Source organism: Pyxicephalus adspersus, chromosome 3, assembly GCF_032062135.1.
Source record: "Pyxicephalus adspersus chromosome 3, UCB_Pads_2.0, whole genome shotgun sequence".
Taxonomy (NCBI): Eukaryota; Metazoa; Chordata; class Amphibia; order Anura; family Pyxicephalidae; genus Pyxicephalus; species Pyxicephalus adspersus.
The window spans coordinates 26988550-27007143 of NC_092860.1; the positions used below are offsets into that span (position 1 = coordinate 26988550).

The 18594-nt window shown below is 36.7% G+C and overlaps 1 protein-coding gene across 1 annotated transcript in view; it reads left to right on the forward strand.

The window, feature by feature from the left end:
* Positions 1 to 15725, forward strand: part of DNAJC7 (DnaJ heat shock protein family (Hsp40) member C7) — a 34766-nt gene extending 19041 nt beyond the window's left edge. The window contains exons 4-14 of the mRNA XM_072404045.1: positions 178 to 291; positions 480 to 554; positions 2751 to 2869; positions 3533 to 3686; positions 5090 to 5254; positions 5642 to 5733; positions 7070 to 7143; positions 7728 to 7874; positions 9634 to 9786; positions 10718 to 10780; positions 12611 to 15725. Coding sequence (XP_072260146.1) covers positions 178 to 291; positions 480 to 554; positions 2751 to 2869; positions 3533 to 3686; positions 5090 to 5254; positions 5642 to 5733; positions 7070 to 7143; positions 7728 to 7874; positions 9634 to 9786; positions 10718 to 10780; positions 12611 to 12648 — 1194 coding nt within the window. The 3' untranslated portion in view covers positions 12649 to 15725. The remainder of the gene's footprint in view (positions 1 to 177; positions 292 to 479; positions 555 to 2750; positions 2870 to 3532; positions 3687 to 5089; positions 5255 to 5641; positions 5734 to 7069; positions 7144 to 7727; positions 7875 to 9633; positions 9787 to 10717; positions 10781 to 12610) is intronic.
* Positions 15726 to 18594: the final 2869 nt, after the last annotated feature.

Consider the following 18594-nt stretch of genomic DNA (forward strand, 5'->3'; position numbering starts at 1 on the left):
TTGATCTGCATATTTGAGCAACATGACAAAGTAACTAGCATTTTTAGAAATGGGTCAGCAATGGCAGCCCTTTTTTACACAATAGGTGTCCTGTTCAGGATTGATGCTCCTCATTTGTATTGCATCCTTTTAATGGTTTTCATTGTTTTAACTTTATTGGATATTGTATTATTAAAGGGTCATCAGCGAGAGGGAAAATGCCACCTGACAATGGGAAATGCAATGGCTGCATCTCGCTGTTTCCAGAAGGTTCTAGAGTTGGAGGCTAACAATGAGCAGACTCGGCATGAGGTATGGTAATAAATTGTAGCATTTATACTCCCTATAAATCTGTGTATAAATCTGTGTTTTTTTCTGTGTTCTAACTCCTACAAATTTAACTCTAGATGTGCTAAAATATCCTGTAGTAACAGACCCTTCCAGCATATGCATGTACCGTAAAGATCACATCTTTTACCCTGCCTGTTTCTCCCTTTTAGCTGAAAAATGCAGCAGCTGTTCTAGAATATGAAAGGATTGCAGAAGTTGACTTTGAGAAACGGGATTTTAGAAAGGTAACGAGGCTTCTATACTGTTTCCTATGTATTACATCTCAATTTATTTCCTTCCTGTTGCTCTCAGCTTTCCTTTGTGTTTCACATGGAATCCTCTCTGCACGGCCAGTCTCTCTGAACAACTGCTGTCCCATAGCCTTCATATTAAGGGCTCATGAAGAAACATTTATGGATTTAAAGAGATTAAAATAATTCTAAACTGTAAAACTGTGAACAATATAACACCAAAAACAGCCTTTAGAGGCTTAGATAATCCTTCTAACTATATTTAATCATTATTGGACATGTTTTGAACAGGGCTGTGGAGTTGGAAACAGTTTTTATGTGCCTGAAGTCAGCTAAAATGTGCCACCTCTGAGTCCTCATTGTAAATAAATCAAATTTTCTGTTTTATTTCACAAATAACCTAGTAACATAGTAAGTTCCTCCTTATAAGATTGAAGCCCAGTAAATGGTTTGTTTCACAAGCTGAAACTGAAAAGTAATGGTGGGACTGGTCAGCCTCATGTTAGATAGCATGACTGGGTAGCATCTGGACTGAATATCTTTGGTAAGCCACCTTAAACACTACTCTGTTTGACAATGATAAAATGTATGCTGCATTCAAGGAGCCGAAGATACCAATAACTGAGGAGTCAGGGTTGAAGGTTTTATATACCAATGTCTCTGTTTTGGCTTTAAGTCTGAAAGTAATATTTAACCAGGACACAGTAGGAATGACATTGGTTGGATATGAATTTTTACTTTTTTGGTGTAAAATTGGTGGATCTGTGTCTGTGATCCAAATTTCTAGAATTATTATACTATGCAATCAATGGAAACCTAAGTCGTTGATACTCTGAGGGCTAGATTTAAAATTGCACTGAAAGTCAATGTGACGCCCTCCAGTCCCGTTCTGTCTGCCCTCCCCACCTCAGGTCTGCAGTGAGAGAATGGCAATAACTTTTGCAGTGCGAGATGGCAGGCAGCAGTTTTCAGTTTAAATCGTGATGCCCTGACTTTCCCTGATGACTCCACTACCTTGGCATTATCAATGGGAATCGCAGTGCTGGGATGTGGGGTGTAGAGCGTTCTTCAGAGGCAGAGATTGTGCAAAGTAGATTCCTGCAAAATTCCTGTGTAATACGTTGGGTCTACTAGGTTGTGTAATCATAATAATGGTAATACATGTGATTGTTTTTCTGTTGTTCTTTGTAAATGGGGCCATGATTTTATTTCAGTTTATTGTTAAAACTTAAATAGCTAAAATATTGATATGTTCATATTCACAAAGAAAAATGAATGTCCTCAAAAAATAAGGTGCCTTTTTAATCAAGGGCATGTCCATATATATTTGAGTTTATTATTTTAGAATATTTATCATGGTGGACATTATTATATAATCTGTTCTGAACCTTTTCTTATCTAGGGTAATGAATTTATTTCTAGCACTTAGTGTGTTGTATGATTCTGTGTCTGCAGATGTATACCTGTGTGTCAGTATGGTTCTGTTGTGTCAAAACATAATGGTATTATCCCTGTTCATTTGCATTTAGTTGTGAGCGTGGTAAAGAATGTGTCTAGGCAGACATTTCTGTCATGTATATCTGTGGAGTCCCTGGTTGTGTCAGTACAGTACTTAAAGCAGTATCGAGTTATTGAGTTCCAAATGTGTGCTTTTTTGTCAGGGCGGAGCCGCCCTCAAATAGGTTTGTTCCTCCTATTTGTATAGCTGTTGGAACAATCTGATTTATAACCGGCCCATTTTCTTCTGAATTTAAATATGCAGTTACCAATAATTTACCACATCTGTATGTGATGCCTCTATGAACATAATGCTGGTTGAGTAAATCACTTCTCTCAACTACTATAGTTTCTCATCTGCTTCCGTTTACCTATATGGCTACAGGTGGATTTAAACCCCATCTTTGCTCTGGAATACTTTGATCTGCTGAAAACCTGCAGTTTTCTCTGTTTGCTCTTATAGCTACAAGCTGCAAACATACTAGTAGTTTAACTGGCATCTTTCTGAATGTTTCCAATGTTGTGAATGATAGTTGAATGATTATCAGTTTATAGGCTCCAAAGGAGCTAAAAACTGACGTGAATGTCTTAATAAAACTTTTTTTATTTTTCTATTTGTAAATGTTTAGCCTCCTCACTTCCATATGCATATAGAAATATACAGTGTGTTCGCTTATTGCTATTTTGTGGCAGGTTGTATTCTGCATGGATCGGTCCTTAGAGTTAGCACCTGCCTGCCACCGCTTCAAAATCCTTAAAGCAGAATGCCTGGCGCTGCTTGGCCGCTACCCAGATGCCCAGTCTGTTGCCAGGTAGTGTATACAATAAAGCCATTTTATTACTTCTCATTATGTATGTCTTCTGCTGGTGGACATTGAAAGATTTGTGCAGATTTTCCTTCAGTGGTAATGTTTGCGAAATAATCTTTACCTTCCACAGAACTTTGAATAATTCCATGTTTTGTGAGTTTGTTATACGGTGGCTGGGCAGCAAAATATACTTAATATGCCGCTTATGTATGGTGATGAATGGTAACAGATATAGAATAGAAGGCCAAAACTTTTAGAATTGAACAAATATTGTTCCTCAGCCTGATAAAATTCAATCTTTACCATATTGCAGCACCATAACAGAAGTCGTATAACTGTAAGCCCTGTGTTGGGGGTATTATGATTTCTCTGGCACTTCTTTTCCTGTCTGTGAAAAGAGTTATAAACCTTGTCAGATCTTCTGGGTCACATGTGAGTCTACTTACAAATAACGAGACACGGCAAATAAAAAAACAAACAAACTTTAACGCTTATTCTGGAGTTTAGTAGATGATCATCACTAGTAATCGGCTATTAAATCAGATTTATTCTATAAATCTCAGCATGTACATTAAGCTAAAGTATTGATTGTTTGGCATGAAAGCCTGTGTGTGTGATTGATTATATGTGTACATTTTACTTACTTCTGTATATTATTTCTCCTAGTGACATCTTACGGATGGACTCTACAAATGCAGATGCTTTGTACGTACGGGGTCTCTGTCTATATTACGAAGACTGTATTGAAAAAGCTGTGCAGTTCTTTGTGCAGGCCTTGAAAATGTTCCCTGATCATCAGAAAGCTCGACTAGCCTGCAGGGTATGTGCTGTTCCCTTTAAAGAATCACAAACAGTTTTCCACAGGATTACACAGGGATGGAAATATTCTCTGCGTTAAGATTCAAAATTTGACTCGGGATAAAAAAACACACTTACCTGGTCCCATCGGCATCCTCCAGTGTCCTGCCATCCCCTGGCTGCATCCTCTTCCTCGATCTGTCCCCCAGCAAATCCAGTGATGTCGCACGTACAGCCGCCGCTAGGGGCGTGGCGTGCATTTGTAAATTATTTTGTATTTTGCATTCAATGCAGAATAACTGGATTGAATGCAATACACTGGATTTCCATGTTTAAAAGGAGTACACTCTTAGTATATTATAATGGTATGAGTATATTAAAGTTTAAAAAACACAAAATCATGTCAAATCATGTCAAACTTTATTATTAAGTTTATTTTAAAATGTATTTATTTTATTATTTTGACATAATTTTTGTATTTCAAACTTTAGTATTATACTCATTATTATACTCTAAAAGAAATCTTCATGAAAAACAACGTACTGCTTTTAGATATATAAAAGGTTATTGTATAATTTTAGGCTCTGTAAGTAAAAATAAAAAAAAAATATAAAAAATAATTATATTAAACTGTTCTTCGCCACAGAGCACTCCTTAATCTTACATTTTTTTCCTGTCTGATAAATTTGTGATTGAAAAAAATGGTTGCGGAAGGCATATTAAGGCCACCTACATGGATAGTGTGTTAAAATCTTTATTATTGAGGTTCTATGAAGATTTAAACTTTTAGGAATATTGTCATTTGAAGTTTTCTTCTGCCATTAGGATTCCAGATTTTGACTCCTCTTACATTGAGGTGACTATCTTTTGTCTTATATGTTTTGGGATGTGCAGACTAACAAAATAGCACCTTAGAAAGGTGTTTGCCTTTTCCCTCCTTTGTTTCCTACTCTTTTGCTTCCCTTCTTCTATAAATCCTCACTGTAGGGACGCTTCCTGGCATATCACCCCTCACTGTACCCCATATGATCCCCTTGATACCACTAAAGCATGCAAACAATTCTGCTTCGGTTCTGACTCTCAAATTGAAATGGGATCAAATAAAAATGTTACCTACTAAACAGTGGAAAACATTACTTTGAAATAAATAAAATGAAAATAAGCCTAGGCAGGCTGAATAATCTGCTAGATCCAGTGTCACACATTCAGAATTCCTTTATTTCATGTAGGTACATTACAACTGTTCCTGGGATGAAAAGAATACTGTGATTAAACTTGTGATTAAACTGTGATTAAAGTATATTAAAGTTTATTTTCTGTTTGGTTTAGAGTTGATTATTTTAAAAAGTGTGCAGTTGAGGGGGGACATTTTTTCTTGATTTCATTGAATATTTTTTAATAACCTATTGCCTCCTTCTATATTAGAATGCTAAGGCCTTAAAAGCAAAAAAGGAAGAGGGCAACCAAGCATTTAAGGAGGGCAACTATGAACTGGCCTACAGACTTTACTCAGAAGCACTCAGCATAGACCCCAACAATATCAAAACAAATGCCAAACTATACTGTAATCGTGGCACTGTCAATGCAAAGGTAAGTACTGAATGTGGAATTTTTATCTTGTTTTAGTCTTGTACTTGGTACAAACCATCTTGTTATAATCTTTGTTTTATAGTAGGTTTTGAGGTTTGGGTTTAGTTTTAAATTGAACTTTTAACAGAAAATTCCTATTTATAGTATTGGATATATTGCATATCCGCAGAAATGCCAAGCTGAGGCCTCTGCTTACTATAGTTTCTTGCCTCCTTGGGTTCTGTATTTGCAACTCTAAAACTCCATGACCTTCGGGGCTTTCTTATCCTTTGTTAAGCCTTTTTTGTAAAGTGTGAAAATAAGTTTTTTTGATCCCGTTCCAGATCATTTGTGTGCTGAACAAAATAATAAGTTTATTAATTTGGTGCACTTTTGTTTTGTAAACAGCTGAAGAAACTGGATGAGGCGATAGATGACTGTACGAATGCCATTAAACTGGATGACACATATATCAAGGCATACTTGAGAAGAGCACAGTGGTAAGATTGCAGAAATAAACAAAATATAAATAAAACTCTTAGTAACCACTAAACAATCTTTTAGCAATCACTCTTTTCTTTGACAGTATGCTTGGTTTGACCATTGTATGCATTTGATGGAAGTCAAATCTTTATTTACAGTGTAATCATATTTCCTTCCTGAAAAACCTTATTGTATCATAGCATACTATACTGATCACTGTTGTGGTGCGACTTGTACTTCCCCTTTTTTAAGGTCCCACAGAATTCCACCAAGCCAAAAATCCTCCCTTCCCTTGTCTGTGACTTTCCTCTTACAGTCATCTTTACATACAATACAGTTAAACAATGGTCTCCTCTGGTCTTGCATTGTGCTTGATGATGTCTAGGTCTCCAACACATTCTAAGGCTGTACACACGTGCAATAATTGTCGTTGGAAAAGATCTTTCACAATCCTTTCCAATTACTAACGACTGTACAATGCATGAATGAGTGCTGTACATACACCACCATACAGCACCATTCTGCTCTATGGGGGGGGGGGGGGGGACAACAGAGCGGCACCCCGCTGCGCTCTCTTCCTCGAACTTACATTATGGTCGTCCATAGTCAGTGGATCTGCCAGGACGGTTGTTCCGACGATGGATATTGAGCACTGTGCAAGATTCTCGTCTGATATTGGCCTTGAGCCGTGTGTGTGTACCTAGCCTAAGGTAGTTCAAGAGAAGATCACTAAGTGTTAGCTGCTAAAGTTAAATAATACTCTCTGGTGACATGCCCCCTAGGTTAAATAACCATTTTTATTTTATATTTTTTACACATTTTTTACCATGTGATTTTGATTAGTCACTAATAATGATATAAATCAAACTCTTTTTATAACATCATTACGGCCTGACACCTTCCATTTCCATTACCCTTATTTCCCATCCTTCTGTGTAATGTCTAAGTCTTCTTTTTATTTTTGTATAAATCAAAATATAATGTCAAATAATACTAGTAAAACTACTTACAATAGACTAATGGACTTCCATTTTAATTTAACCCTTTTTTCACTATGGGGACAATATCTCATTATCAATCAAAGACTCTATTCTGGATCAACCAAATATATCAACCATATGAAGAAAAACCCATCTTAATGTAATCATTCTTTTCAATCTATATACTCTACACTCTAATACTTATTTTGCACTAAATAATGACATCATTTTTTTAAAACATTGTACTTTTACAATTTATGTACTTTAGTTGAAATGTTCTTTGTTATTAATTTTTGAAAAACCAATAAAAATGATTGAAACAGAAGATTATGATAAACCTCTAACACATGATTTTGTATCCAACTCTACCCAGTTATACAGATACAGAGCAGTATGAAGAAGCGGTCAGAGATTATGAAAAAGTTTACCAGACAGAAAACACAAAAGGTAAGTAAAGCTTTTTGGACACAAGAATGTTTTATAGGAAAGCTGTATTTCAAGTCCTGGCAGATTCTGTTCCATGTCTTTGCAAGTTCATTGCAGGCAGAAATGTTTTTGCGGCAAGCCATTTGTGTTAAGCACATAGCCAGATAGTAATATATATATATATATATATATATATATATTAAAAAAAAATCCTAGTTTGCAGTTTGTCCTTACCAGTTTTCGGTTAATAAAGGAAAGAGCTGTGATATTTCAGATAAAGACTACATTAAGGGATTTTGCTATTTGCATAGAAAGTATCCTGCAAGTTGGCTTATCACCGCAAGTTGGTCTCCATGGAAACCACTACACTAACTACATACTTTTGAGTAGTTGGTGTTGTGGGCACTGGTCCAGTCTTTGTCAAACACATACCCCAGTGTTTCTCCTTGTGCTGTTATATCCAACGGGGGAGGGAATGACAGATGTCAGGTCACTGTACCAAGAAGAGCCCTCGCTGGGTTTACCACATTTGTCGGCAAACAATAGTGTATGGAGAAACAATAGAGCTGTTATAACTCATTCTTCGCACACCCTTTTCTGTCTAGAACACAAACATTTGCTTAAGAACGCACAGCTGGAATTAAAGAAGAGCAAGAGGAAAGATTACTACAAGATACTAGGGGTGGACAAAAATGCATCTGAAGATGAGATAAAGAAAGCCTACAGGAAACGAGCATTAATGCATCATCCAGGTAACGGGACCCATTTCTCCATGGTATCCAAACTGAAGACCTATCAAAGCCGTTTTTTATTTGTGTTCACAGATTCCCTTAAAATACTGTATACATTATGCATACTCAGCTATAAAAATCACTTTTTTACAGGTAACACTGTTTGATATAAGCAAAGCAATCATTTACAAATTGAACCATAAAATAGTTTAGAAGAGGAGTGTCAAACTCAAATACATAGAAGGCTGAAATAAAAAACTTAGACCAAGTTGCGAGCCAAACTTGAAATTTACACAATCGATCTAAATCAATCCACTGCATATTACTGCATGCTCTTCCCATGTGTTTTTGTCTCTTCTTATTGAGATAAATTGTTTTACTTTGCCAGAGAATGCAATGTGAAACCAAATGAATTGCTGCATTCATATGGTTTCACATTGCATTCTCTGGCACAGTAAAACATTTAATATAGCAATAGCTCTATGATAATTCCTGATTATTGAGCTTACCTGTCAGTATAAACTCCGCGGGGTCCATGCATAGGCTGCTATTCAATAGACACGAGTGATGCTGCTACTACAATTCCAAGCATCACTTGCGTCTATAAAATGCAGTGCCACGCATAGCCAGAAAGACTGCTGGTCTAAAGACACGAGTGATGCCGAGTATTGTAGTAGCAGCATTGTACTCCTGTCTATAAAACAGCAGCTTAATATGAATTGCAGCTGGCCCGTCGTTACTACAGATTGCAGTAGCGGTGGGCCATTCTTTTGGGGGCCAAAAAAAAGGACGTGCCGGGCCACCCCTGGTTTAGAGTATTCGTGAATAATACAGTAAGCAGATTTGCACATAAGGACTTTAGGGAAAAATTGGATCAGAAAATTTGGATGCATTTTCAGTCAATGTTTTGCGTGTGACACATAGGCAGAACCATCTGGGGACAGAATAGTACCTGGAAGTACATAGTGTGAGATAGGGATCTAAATAGTATTTACCACATATTTACACTTTACCCCCCATCACTCTTTTTGTTCTTGAAAATAATAATCATTTACACACAGACATCTTTCTTTAACACACAAATATCATTTCGTGTGTATTCCGTGCATAAACAAAACTGCACACAGGACCCTCAGAGTAAAAGTTTTTGAAAATAACAACGAGCTTTTAAATAAAACAAGATGTGCTCTTCTTGCCTCCCTGTTGAACCTTACATCTAATGTGCAGCTTCACTAAAAGGTAATGGGGTTGGAGCTTTATGTTCTGAACTCTGGTGCAATATTTCCATAAATGAGTGTTCCCAGGTTTAAGTAATCCTGTGATTCTCAGTAAGAATTTGTAACTTGGAGAAATCGCATGATTTACAGTGCAGTATACATTTTTCTGTACTTGGAGACTGTCACATTGCCAATTTTGGACAGAGTGACAGGTTCTCTTCTATAGCTAAATTCCCTCACCCATGGTACTTACTCTTTTGGTGGTGCTCCCTCTCTGCTCCTTTAGTCCACATGGAATCTTAACCCTGTGTGAGATCCTTGTTGGAGTGTATTCAGAATACTGCACCCTGAGAGGGTAGTGACCTTCTTCCTTACACCTGGATGCAGCAGCTATTTACCAAAGTCTTAACAAATTGACACGGTTACAGGGAAGGTTTCTAACTAGATAAGCTGTCCTTTTGCCTAAAATAATCAAACTTACAGATTCTATTTAAGGTGGACACAGGTACCCTTCTAGATTACAGAAAATATGTGCATTTACTCTAGTGTTTTTATACTTTTAGACCGGCACAGTAGTGCTACTACTGAAGTTCAGAAAGAAGAGGAGAAGAAGTTTAAAGAAGTAGGTGAGGCCTTTACAGTCCTGTCAGATCCTAAAAAGAAGGCCCGCTATGACAGCGGGCAGGACTTGGATGAAGATGAAATGAACATGGGCGGTAAGTGCATTCTGGTTTTGAGACTGTTTCTGAGGCTTTTCTGTAAGCTGAATCTCCTTTGCTAAGAATTATCAGCAAATCCACTCCCTGCTCATGAGTAGCCTCTATAATGTCATCGGTGTGTTCTACGCATAATTAAGTTTCTAATTATTTTTGTTATTTTTTTGTTTAAGAATCCTTTGTCTGACAAAGTGTTGTTAAGAAGTACCTAAAACTTTTTACTCGATATGTCATCCTTGTCTTCTAAAACACAATTGCTATTCTGTCTTTGATAATCTTACACATATGATATTTAAATTATTTAAAGCAACTATATTGCTATTATATTTTAGGCCTGCAAATAAGCCATTAGAGTGTATCAAAAAGTGGAAGTGTTGTAAAATGACCAATTTAAGTATAAACTGACAATCCACAACAAATATAGGACATGCCATTACTTGGTAGAGGCTCTGGCATTTTCTAGTTAAAGCAAAGTGGGTGATCAATAGAAGCATGTACAGGGCTCAATTTTGACTTTGAGTTCAGAAAAGGCCTCATGTACTGCCTGGTACTTGTATGCAGCCCAGGTTGTCTGTTACCATTTTAGGCTCTTTTGCATGTTCTTGCATTTGCAGACTTCTTATGACAGTCTTTGTGAGTGTGATAAAATTTGAAATTTCTAATGTCTGATTATAAAATAAATTGATTTCTTTAATACATATGTAGTAACCAATACAGGTAGTCTCGCGCTATTTCCTTTTTTAGTTTTTTCATACTATTATGGCTAGTTGGTGCATTTTCTCTGCTCAGGTCTTGCCCACCAGCGTCCGAAGAAACCTCTTACCAAACTATATATTACCAAACTAATATTGTTGCCATTTTATGTAGATAATTTAGCTATGATTTTTTTTTATATCCACTGAACTTATTTTATCTTTTTTTTTTTTTTCAGATTTCGATGCCAACAATATTTTCAAGGCATTCTTTAGTGGTCCAGGAGGCTTCAGCTTTGAAGGTGAGTGATTGCTCTTCTGGTTTATTCCTAAAGCCGATCTAAAGCATCCCTTCCTCATATCCATTGAAGACCGTACCATCTTTCATACTATGTATACACTATACAGATAATTACCAATGTCACCAACAATTTAGGAGTTTTAAAGTTTAGTAGAGAGCTGACTTACACTGTTACCATTATCATGTGAGGAATACTTTGAATGTGCTGAAGAGCCTGTCCCCAAAAGAATTTGCTACACAAAAACAAAATCGCAGTAGGACATGTTTGTTAAAATGGAGTGTGGGCTAATACATTATTTTCACTTTTATAAATAGTGGTTATTTTTCACACCAAGTTAGTTTTTGGGATCCTCAAAAGCCAAAGGAGTCGTTGATTAGATAAATGAGAAATACCTTGGTGGATTTTTTTTTGTCACTTCAACAATACTCTGGATGCCTATATTTTTTGATCTCGTTTACTTTGTCTGTGCCAGTGAACACAAAGGAGATGAAGCAGAACAGTAGCGAAACTCTTTACCTAATATCACATCAGGTAGACAGTTGTCTTTTACACAGAAAAGAACATGTAAGAATTGCGCATAGAAGGATCAGCTGAGCTTTCCAACTTGTATTATGCAAAGTTTAGGTTATATATAAGAGGATAGCACTAGCCAAATACAAATATATATACATCTCAAAACAATGTTGCATTCATGAAATGTGCTATTTTAAAAAGCTCTCCTGTTTGACAATTTTTTGTAGGCATTGTCTGTGTTGTAAGAGATACGCCTTTGGCGTACATTAATACTGTACATCGATGTAATGTGCAGCTGCTTCATTTCAGAGATTTCCTTCTCTTGTCACCATTATATGGACAATGCACATGCTGTGCTCTCCCTGCATTGCTGCTCTTGCAGCTCGTCTATGAAAGGAGCTTCATACAGGGACAGCTGGTGACAAGCAGAGCAGTTGAAGATTCATTACATTGCTCCATACACTGTACCAAGACCGCTTTACACAGGAAGGTCACTTTCTTTCATGAATAGTCTGTGTATGGTGTGACTTCCACTGAATAAAGAGAATATTTAAATGCTAACAATATACTTCTTATTTGCACCTCTTTGGTGTAGTAAACATACACTTAAGAGCATTTTGATTTATTTGTTCAATGAGTGCAAAAGAAAAAAACCTGTTGATCATCAGAAATTCAGAGCTGTTCATTATCTTGTACATATCCTGTATTAGGTCATGGGGTCTGTTTAGGCCTCCTAATTCTTATCTTGGGGGCCATTAGCCTTTATGTTGTAAACATAGAGTGGAAAGGTTTGAGTAGTTGTATTAATATAAAAGTGGACAGGGCTGACACCACTCGGTTCACAAATTTTCTATTTCTTTTAGTTCAATGGGTATTTGTGTACTTGCAATGGCCTTGGTCTATAGCAGTTTGTCTCATCCAGGGTCCTGCTTGGGGTTCCTTGAACGATTGCAATTTTTGCCTTTTAGGTCAGTTTAAATGACACCAATGATCTTTTTTATTATCTGTAAGAGTGACATTCTTCCCAATGGCCAGCAATGTAAAAAGCATTCTTCCTACTGACCACCAGGCAAATGTCCTCAATGGTAATTATAGCTGGGGTTCCCTGAAATTCTTAAAGTTATTTAAAATTAATTGTCGTAGTGTACAGAACCAAAATAGAAAAAAGTTGTCTCTGTCCAAATATTTATGGACCTAACTGTACATAGTAGATATATGGAAGATTGTAGAAGAGTTGGTTCTCATAAATAACTGAACAATGGAACTGTAATAAAGCATTTTACAGAAGATTAATTTTATATATTTTATCTTTTTCAGCCTCCGGTCCAGGAAACTTCTTCTTCCAGTTTGGTTAAAGACACACGCACACTTCTTCCTATCCGACCTCCCATGTCCCACCCGCCTTCCCTTCCTTTCCCTCATACCCCTCCTCTGTTAAAATGTTTTAACTCAGAAAAAAGGACTTTATTTAATCAGACTTCTCCACATTATCAATATGTCTCTGTTTATTAGAGAAGTGTTTTTTTTTTTTTTTTTTTTTTTAATATTTTGAATCCATCTCAGATTAAATACCTCTCCGTGTGCTCGTGTGTGAAGGAATTTTTGAATGCGGCATGAACGAAAGCTTCAAATAAAAAGTAAAAGCCTGACAAGAAATGTGGGTTGGCATTTTGTCGCAGCCAGGTGAATTCTGCACCAATGTTTTCTTTTTTTTTATGTCTGGGGTGGGATTGGGAGGTATCAATCGATTTACCTAGAAAATCTCCATGCATACTGCTCCTGTTATGCTTTCCGTAGGCAGATTTTCTGTTATCACGCTTGGGAATTGTGTATGCATGGACACAGGTATCTGTAACCCACAGTTTTTGGATCAACCTGGAACTTGTACATATCTTTTGCTCCTTCTAAACTTAGACTGCTGAGTTGTGCAGCAGATCACTGGAAATAGACTTCCATTATGACCAACCAGATGAGTGGATGCATTTCTACACCTTTGGTCTGCATACACTTCTTGATCATTCATCCCATTCACTGACTTATTGCAAATGTCTGGTCTCTAAAGGGGATTGCTGGTGAAATCTAGAACTGAAGCATGATCTTTGAGCCTAATGACATTCTGTAAAGATCGGTTTATGTTAATAGTTGGTCTTCTGTCCATCAGGAAAAGGGGCTTCCATTGCTGTTTCAAAGGGGGAGCCCAAGCAATGTAGACAGTCAACACTGATTATGCTCACCAATGTAATATACTAGTAGTAGGATTTCCTAATGTATACCAGCACTGCTTTTATTGTACATGAAACAAGAGAAATTGTACACTTCTTTACAAAGTGTTCACTGCTACCATCACCTAAATTTTTGGCAAGATTATTTAGAGGATCACAACACCCTTATAATAAAGGCGAGTCTTTCAAAACACAAAAAAGTGTTTGAGTAGGAAAAGGTTACAACAATAGTGAGATCTTTGTTCTCTGTATTCCTAAAGGGAACATTCATCCTTTGTCCTGGTGACAATTAGGTTGGAATTGAATAGGAATTGAGGTATATCATTCCAGTAAGGATACAGATTTACTTGTGGTTGTCTGCACTAGACACAGCATACTATAAAGTCTAGTTTAGTAATGTCATACTGTATCTAAAAGTAAATGATAAAACGTTGGCTTTAGAAACTTTGACATACAGATTCTTTATGGTGAGCCATCCCTTCTGAATGGGTAGTAAGATGAACCCAGATGCTGCAGTGGAAAACCTTTTTGACTGTAAAGTCTTACAATTCTAGAACTCCTCAGAGATTATGATTACAGGTGCACAGAAATAAAGCATAAAGATATGACATTTCTTTTCAGGTTAAAGCCAATAGATTTAAAAACTGCACATGGCTGCCCATGGCTGCAATCAACTGGAAAAGGATCATTATTATAGTTTTAATCAATTGTCAATCATTGATTGACTCTGCTTTTACGTTGATCCTTGGCTTATCCATACTACCAAACCGTTTTCTAATTACTTCAGTAAATGCTGGTAAAAAGGTATGTGAAGATAAACTTCGCTTTATAGAGGTCGTTTTTAGAGGTTTCATGGCCTGCATTATTGCAGGTGCTGGTGGCAGAGAACCCTTTGGATGAAAGACACTGGTACATTGTGTCATATACTGTGAAAGAAGGAAACCCCTTCTATTTCTATATCGAGTAAATGGTGTTTTGTGCAGTAACCCAAACCAAGCAGTAACATTTTATTGTTTTCCAGTGCAAGAAATCAAAATACGGTTGTGTTCACAAGTTTACTTACCCTGGCAGAATTTGCAGGATGTGTACCATTCTTTAAAAGTAAATTAAACGTGTTATGTCTCATGTTTTCTTTAATGTACTCCAATTTAAGGCATCACAACCATCTAACAAAACAGCAAAAATGGAAAATAATAAACAACTGTTTATACACAAACATATTGTTCCATTCTGAAGATTTTGCCTTGGTTACCTTTAATTGGAACGTGTGTATGTATGTGTATATGTGTGTATATATGTATGTGTGTGTGTATGTATGTATGTATATATATATATATATATATATATACATACATGATTTCTGTTTTCAAAAAAAATAAACATCTTGGCACACTTCCTAAAAAAAAAAAAAAAAAAAAAAGTTTTACATGTGCTCAGTCATATTTTCCCAGCAATAGGCAATATTTTACATGCTCCGGGCTGCGAGGGTATGAAAGCTTCTGAGCACAACTGTATGTTATCAAATTGGTGTAATGGGTTAGCTCACTTTGTACATCACTGCTCCAGTTTGGCATGTTAAACAAATTCTAAAACTTGACTTGGATTCTCTGTTGTTACAGTGGCTGGAGGAATAAGAAAAGTAAGACATAAACGTATTTGTACACTTTGGATTTTGTAGGAGAATTTTAGTAAAATGTCAAATTTTGCAGCTGGATTACAGATTCAGGAAAATAAATGCTGCTAAAGGGCCACTAAACCTGAAACACACGTTGCTGTAAAATATAAAATGCATAACTGAATACATGAAGATGTTCAAATGCCTAAATTCAACAAGAAACATTTACCATTTTGTTCACTTTTTTTCTGTGCAACTAATTCTATATAATCTGGCATTTCAAGGCTGATGAGACTGGCTGACATTTTCTGCTTGTGTGCTCACTCATTAGTACTTGTGCAATGTGTAGTAGAAGATCCCTTTATTATGTGCATACAACATTTGCTAAGATTCAGTTTTCATAAGCTCATAAAGTGTTTACACATATCTGTAAATGATACTGCTATCTTTTATATAAAACAATATTTGTTTTTGGTTTACTGGTCCTTTATTGCTTACAATAGAGCATTTAATCTTGTCTGTCCAATAAAAGTATCTGAAGTGAAAAGTAGCCTTTGTAAATAAGAAATATTTCAATAAACCCATTTAAACCATAGTGATGCCTTGTGAATGTGGTTTTGATCAATGTGCACCAGAGCAACTCGGTAACCGCAAAATAAAAGTATAGATTAACTAAGCATTACATATACATTTTGTGGCATGAAACACTATCATCATTGCCTGTTAAGTGGAGCTGTCATTTAAATCATGAAAATAGTTATTTCTAGACATCAAAAAAGATTTTTAAGTATTGGTATAGGAGCAGCTAATGCGGTCACTTAAATACTGCTTAAAACACCAATGCTGTCACACAGAAACAAAGGATGAGCACTGAAATAGCAGGACACTCCATATTCACTCAGACCACGGTCACATTAGGGCCAAGGATTTTTTTTTTCCTGCAGTCATATTGGAAAGTGCAGTTTGCAAGTCCAATGAATTTTCTGTTCCCAAGTTTGGAGTGGGACTATGGTGGTCTTTCCCTACATACATCTAAAGCTGAGCGGCAGATAGAGCGGCAACCCACTGCGCTTTCGCCCCTTCACTTGCATTATGATCGTTCCTCGCCAGGACGGTGGTTCAGACAATAGAGGACGAGCACTGTACACCCACTGTACACATTATAAGATGAGCACCATTGCACGTGTGTACTTAGTCTTTGCAGTATAATAAACTAGAGTGTCTTTCTGTCATACTAGAGACAAATTCCCAGTTTTTCTGAAGACTAAGCTATAAACATATTTGGTGCTTTTAATTTATTCCTTTTTACTGATCGGCTGATGAAGATGTATGGTAGCTAGAGACTTGGTGAAGACCAAAACTTTAGACTCTCTGTAATAGCCATATCTGTAATATGATCCCTATTTATTGATTTATTTCTACCTGTAAAAAGATGCTTTATTTGATGATCTAGGAGCAGATTTAGGTATAAATGTAAAATAATTATTAGAAGTTTTATGGTAGTATATATAGAAGGAAGCAGGAAAATAAGCTTCAGCAGCCTCTGTTCTCCTTACTCGCCACTTCTTTCACGCACAACCCAGCACTATTCAGTAGTCACGCGGCTGTCATCTGACAAACACTTAGGCTGTGCTTTGTCAGTACAGGCAGCCTGCCCGACAGAGGATTTATCCTTTCCACTCCCTAACATTGAAAACACCTAATAAAGCTTAGCAGTTACCGTCTGTTCCCTGTCTTGGAGCCTAGTAGTTGCTGGTAGGCACTTGGGAGCTGTAAATGCCACAGATTTTTTTTTCTAACTTTTAATGTGAAATAAAATCCTTGCAAGACATAGAACACTAGGAAGCCAGGTCATAATAAAAGACCACTGGATAGTTGAGGCATAATAGAACGACAATAGAAAGACCATGCATGCCAAGGGGGCAGCCATTACAAAGTATAAAGGGGTGCTAGAAAGTGACCAAAGTATAGGGGTTACCAGAAACCTATGGCACAAAAAACTGGGAACACTTAAATTCTTGTTCGTTGTCCCACCCACTTTCTTGACCATCTTGCTAAAAAAAAAAATTCTGGAGAGAACACTGCTCATTACCTCTGGCAAGGACACCCAGGTCACCAGATTTTCAGAGGTGCTCACTAGATCCATGACAAGGAGCTCCAAGACCCTGGTCACAGGACTTGACATGAACTGATCAAGTTTTGTTTCTTCTTCATCTAGTGTTGTCAAGCTGTGTGCCAGAATGCAGAGACTCACCCTCTCTGCTCATTTATTGCTTTTTCTCATGGGTGTACAAACTACAAATATGCCTCCACTGTTTATTCCGGCATGGAACAATTTGGATAGATTTATTTTTTTTTAAATTAGTTAATGTTTTTGCAGTATTTTGGATGAACTGAACAGACATTTTCTCATTCACCTCCTAGTTATTGTATCGGATGTTCCTGTCCTGCAGCCCATATCTTTCTTTGGTTTCTACACCAGCTCTTTTTCTGCTGCAGACAAAACCTCAATTTGCTGATGCACTTGGAGCTTTCATGGTTAGAGTCAAATCTTGATATATGTTTTGGGAAATAAACAAGGGTTGATTAATCCTGCATGGTACTGTACTGTAATAGTAAACTGTACTAGTTTTTTCTACATTGCAATCCTATTGGCAGCTGTGAGAAAGAGACACTTTAGATTGATTACCATTCAGGACACCGCTGCTATCAAGGGAAGTTGGTGACCTTATAAAATAATATTGTTAAAATAATATCTGTTTAAAAAGTCTTTCCCTTTGATTGGGCCAAGATGGACTCATTATCTCTAGCACTTTTTGTTACTATGTGGCTATTTGTCACGGATATGGGTAAAAAATGTATATATATTGAAAACAGCACATTTTGTATATTACCTAATCAGTAACTGAATTTAGTTTGTTCATGCACATACTGTATTATGTTCATTTTTTATCTTTCTTTTCTTTCGTCTCTTTTTTCCATACATTTTCCTTTACTTCTTACTCACATTCTCTTCAGGACCAGACCACTCCTGAGCTTTTTTATTCTATAGTACCTACTGAGCTCTCCTTGCACTCTGGGCTTAAACAGAATCTTCACACGTTTGGTACTTCTCTAACACTCAGCAGTAAATCAAGTAAGGAACGCTTTATAAAGAGTCCCGCTTGTATGTGGACCAGAGGGTCAGGATCCCTGTTAGTCAATGCCCTACTGAAGTTCAAAATTGGCAGGAAGGTGCCAGCAGTTTTTGCTAACAATGTTAAATTTCTCCTAAATTTCTCATTGTCCAATCTTTTGGATAATTTCTAGCAGCCCCTTGGCTCCAGATCTCTAAAATAAGTGGCCTGCTATGGTTGACCCAATGCATACTAGGATATATTTGGCTGGATCTTAGTTCCTCTGAGTACTCTGAATTTTAAATGAATGAGTAATGTAGGAAAAATCTAGTCTTATTTCAGTTCTTC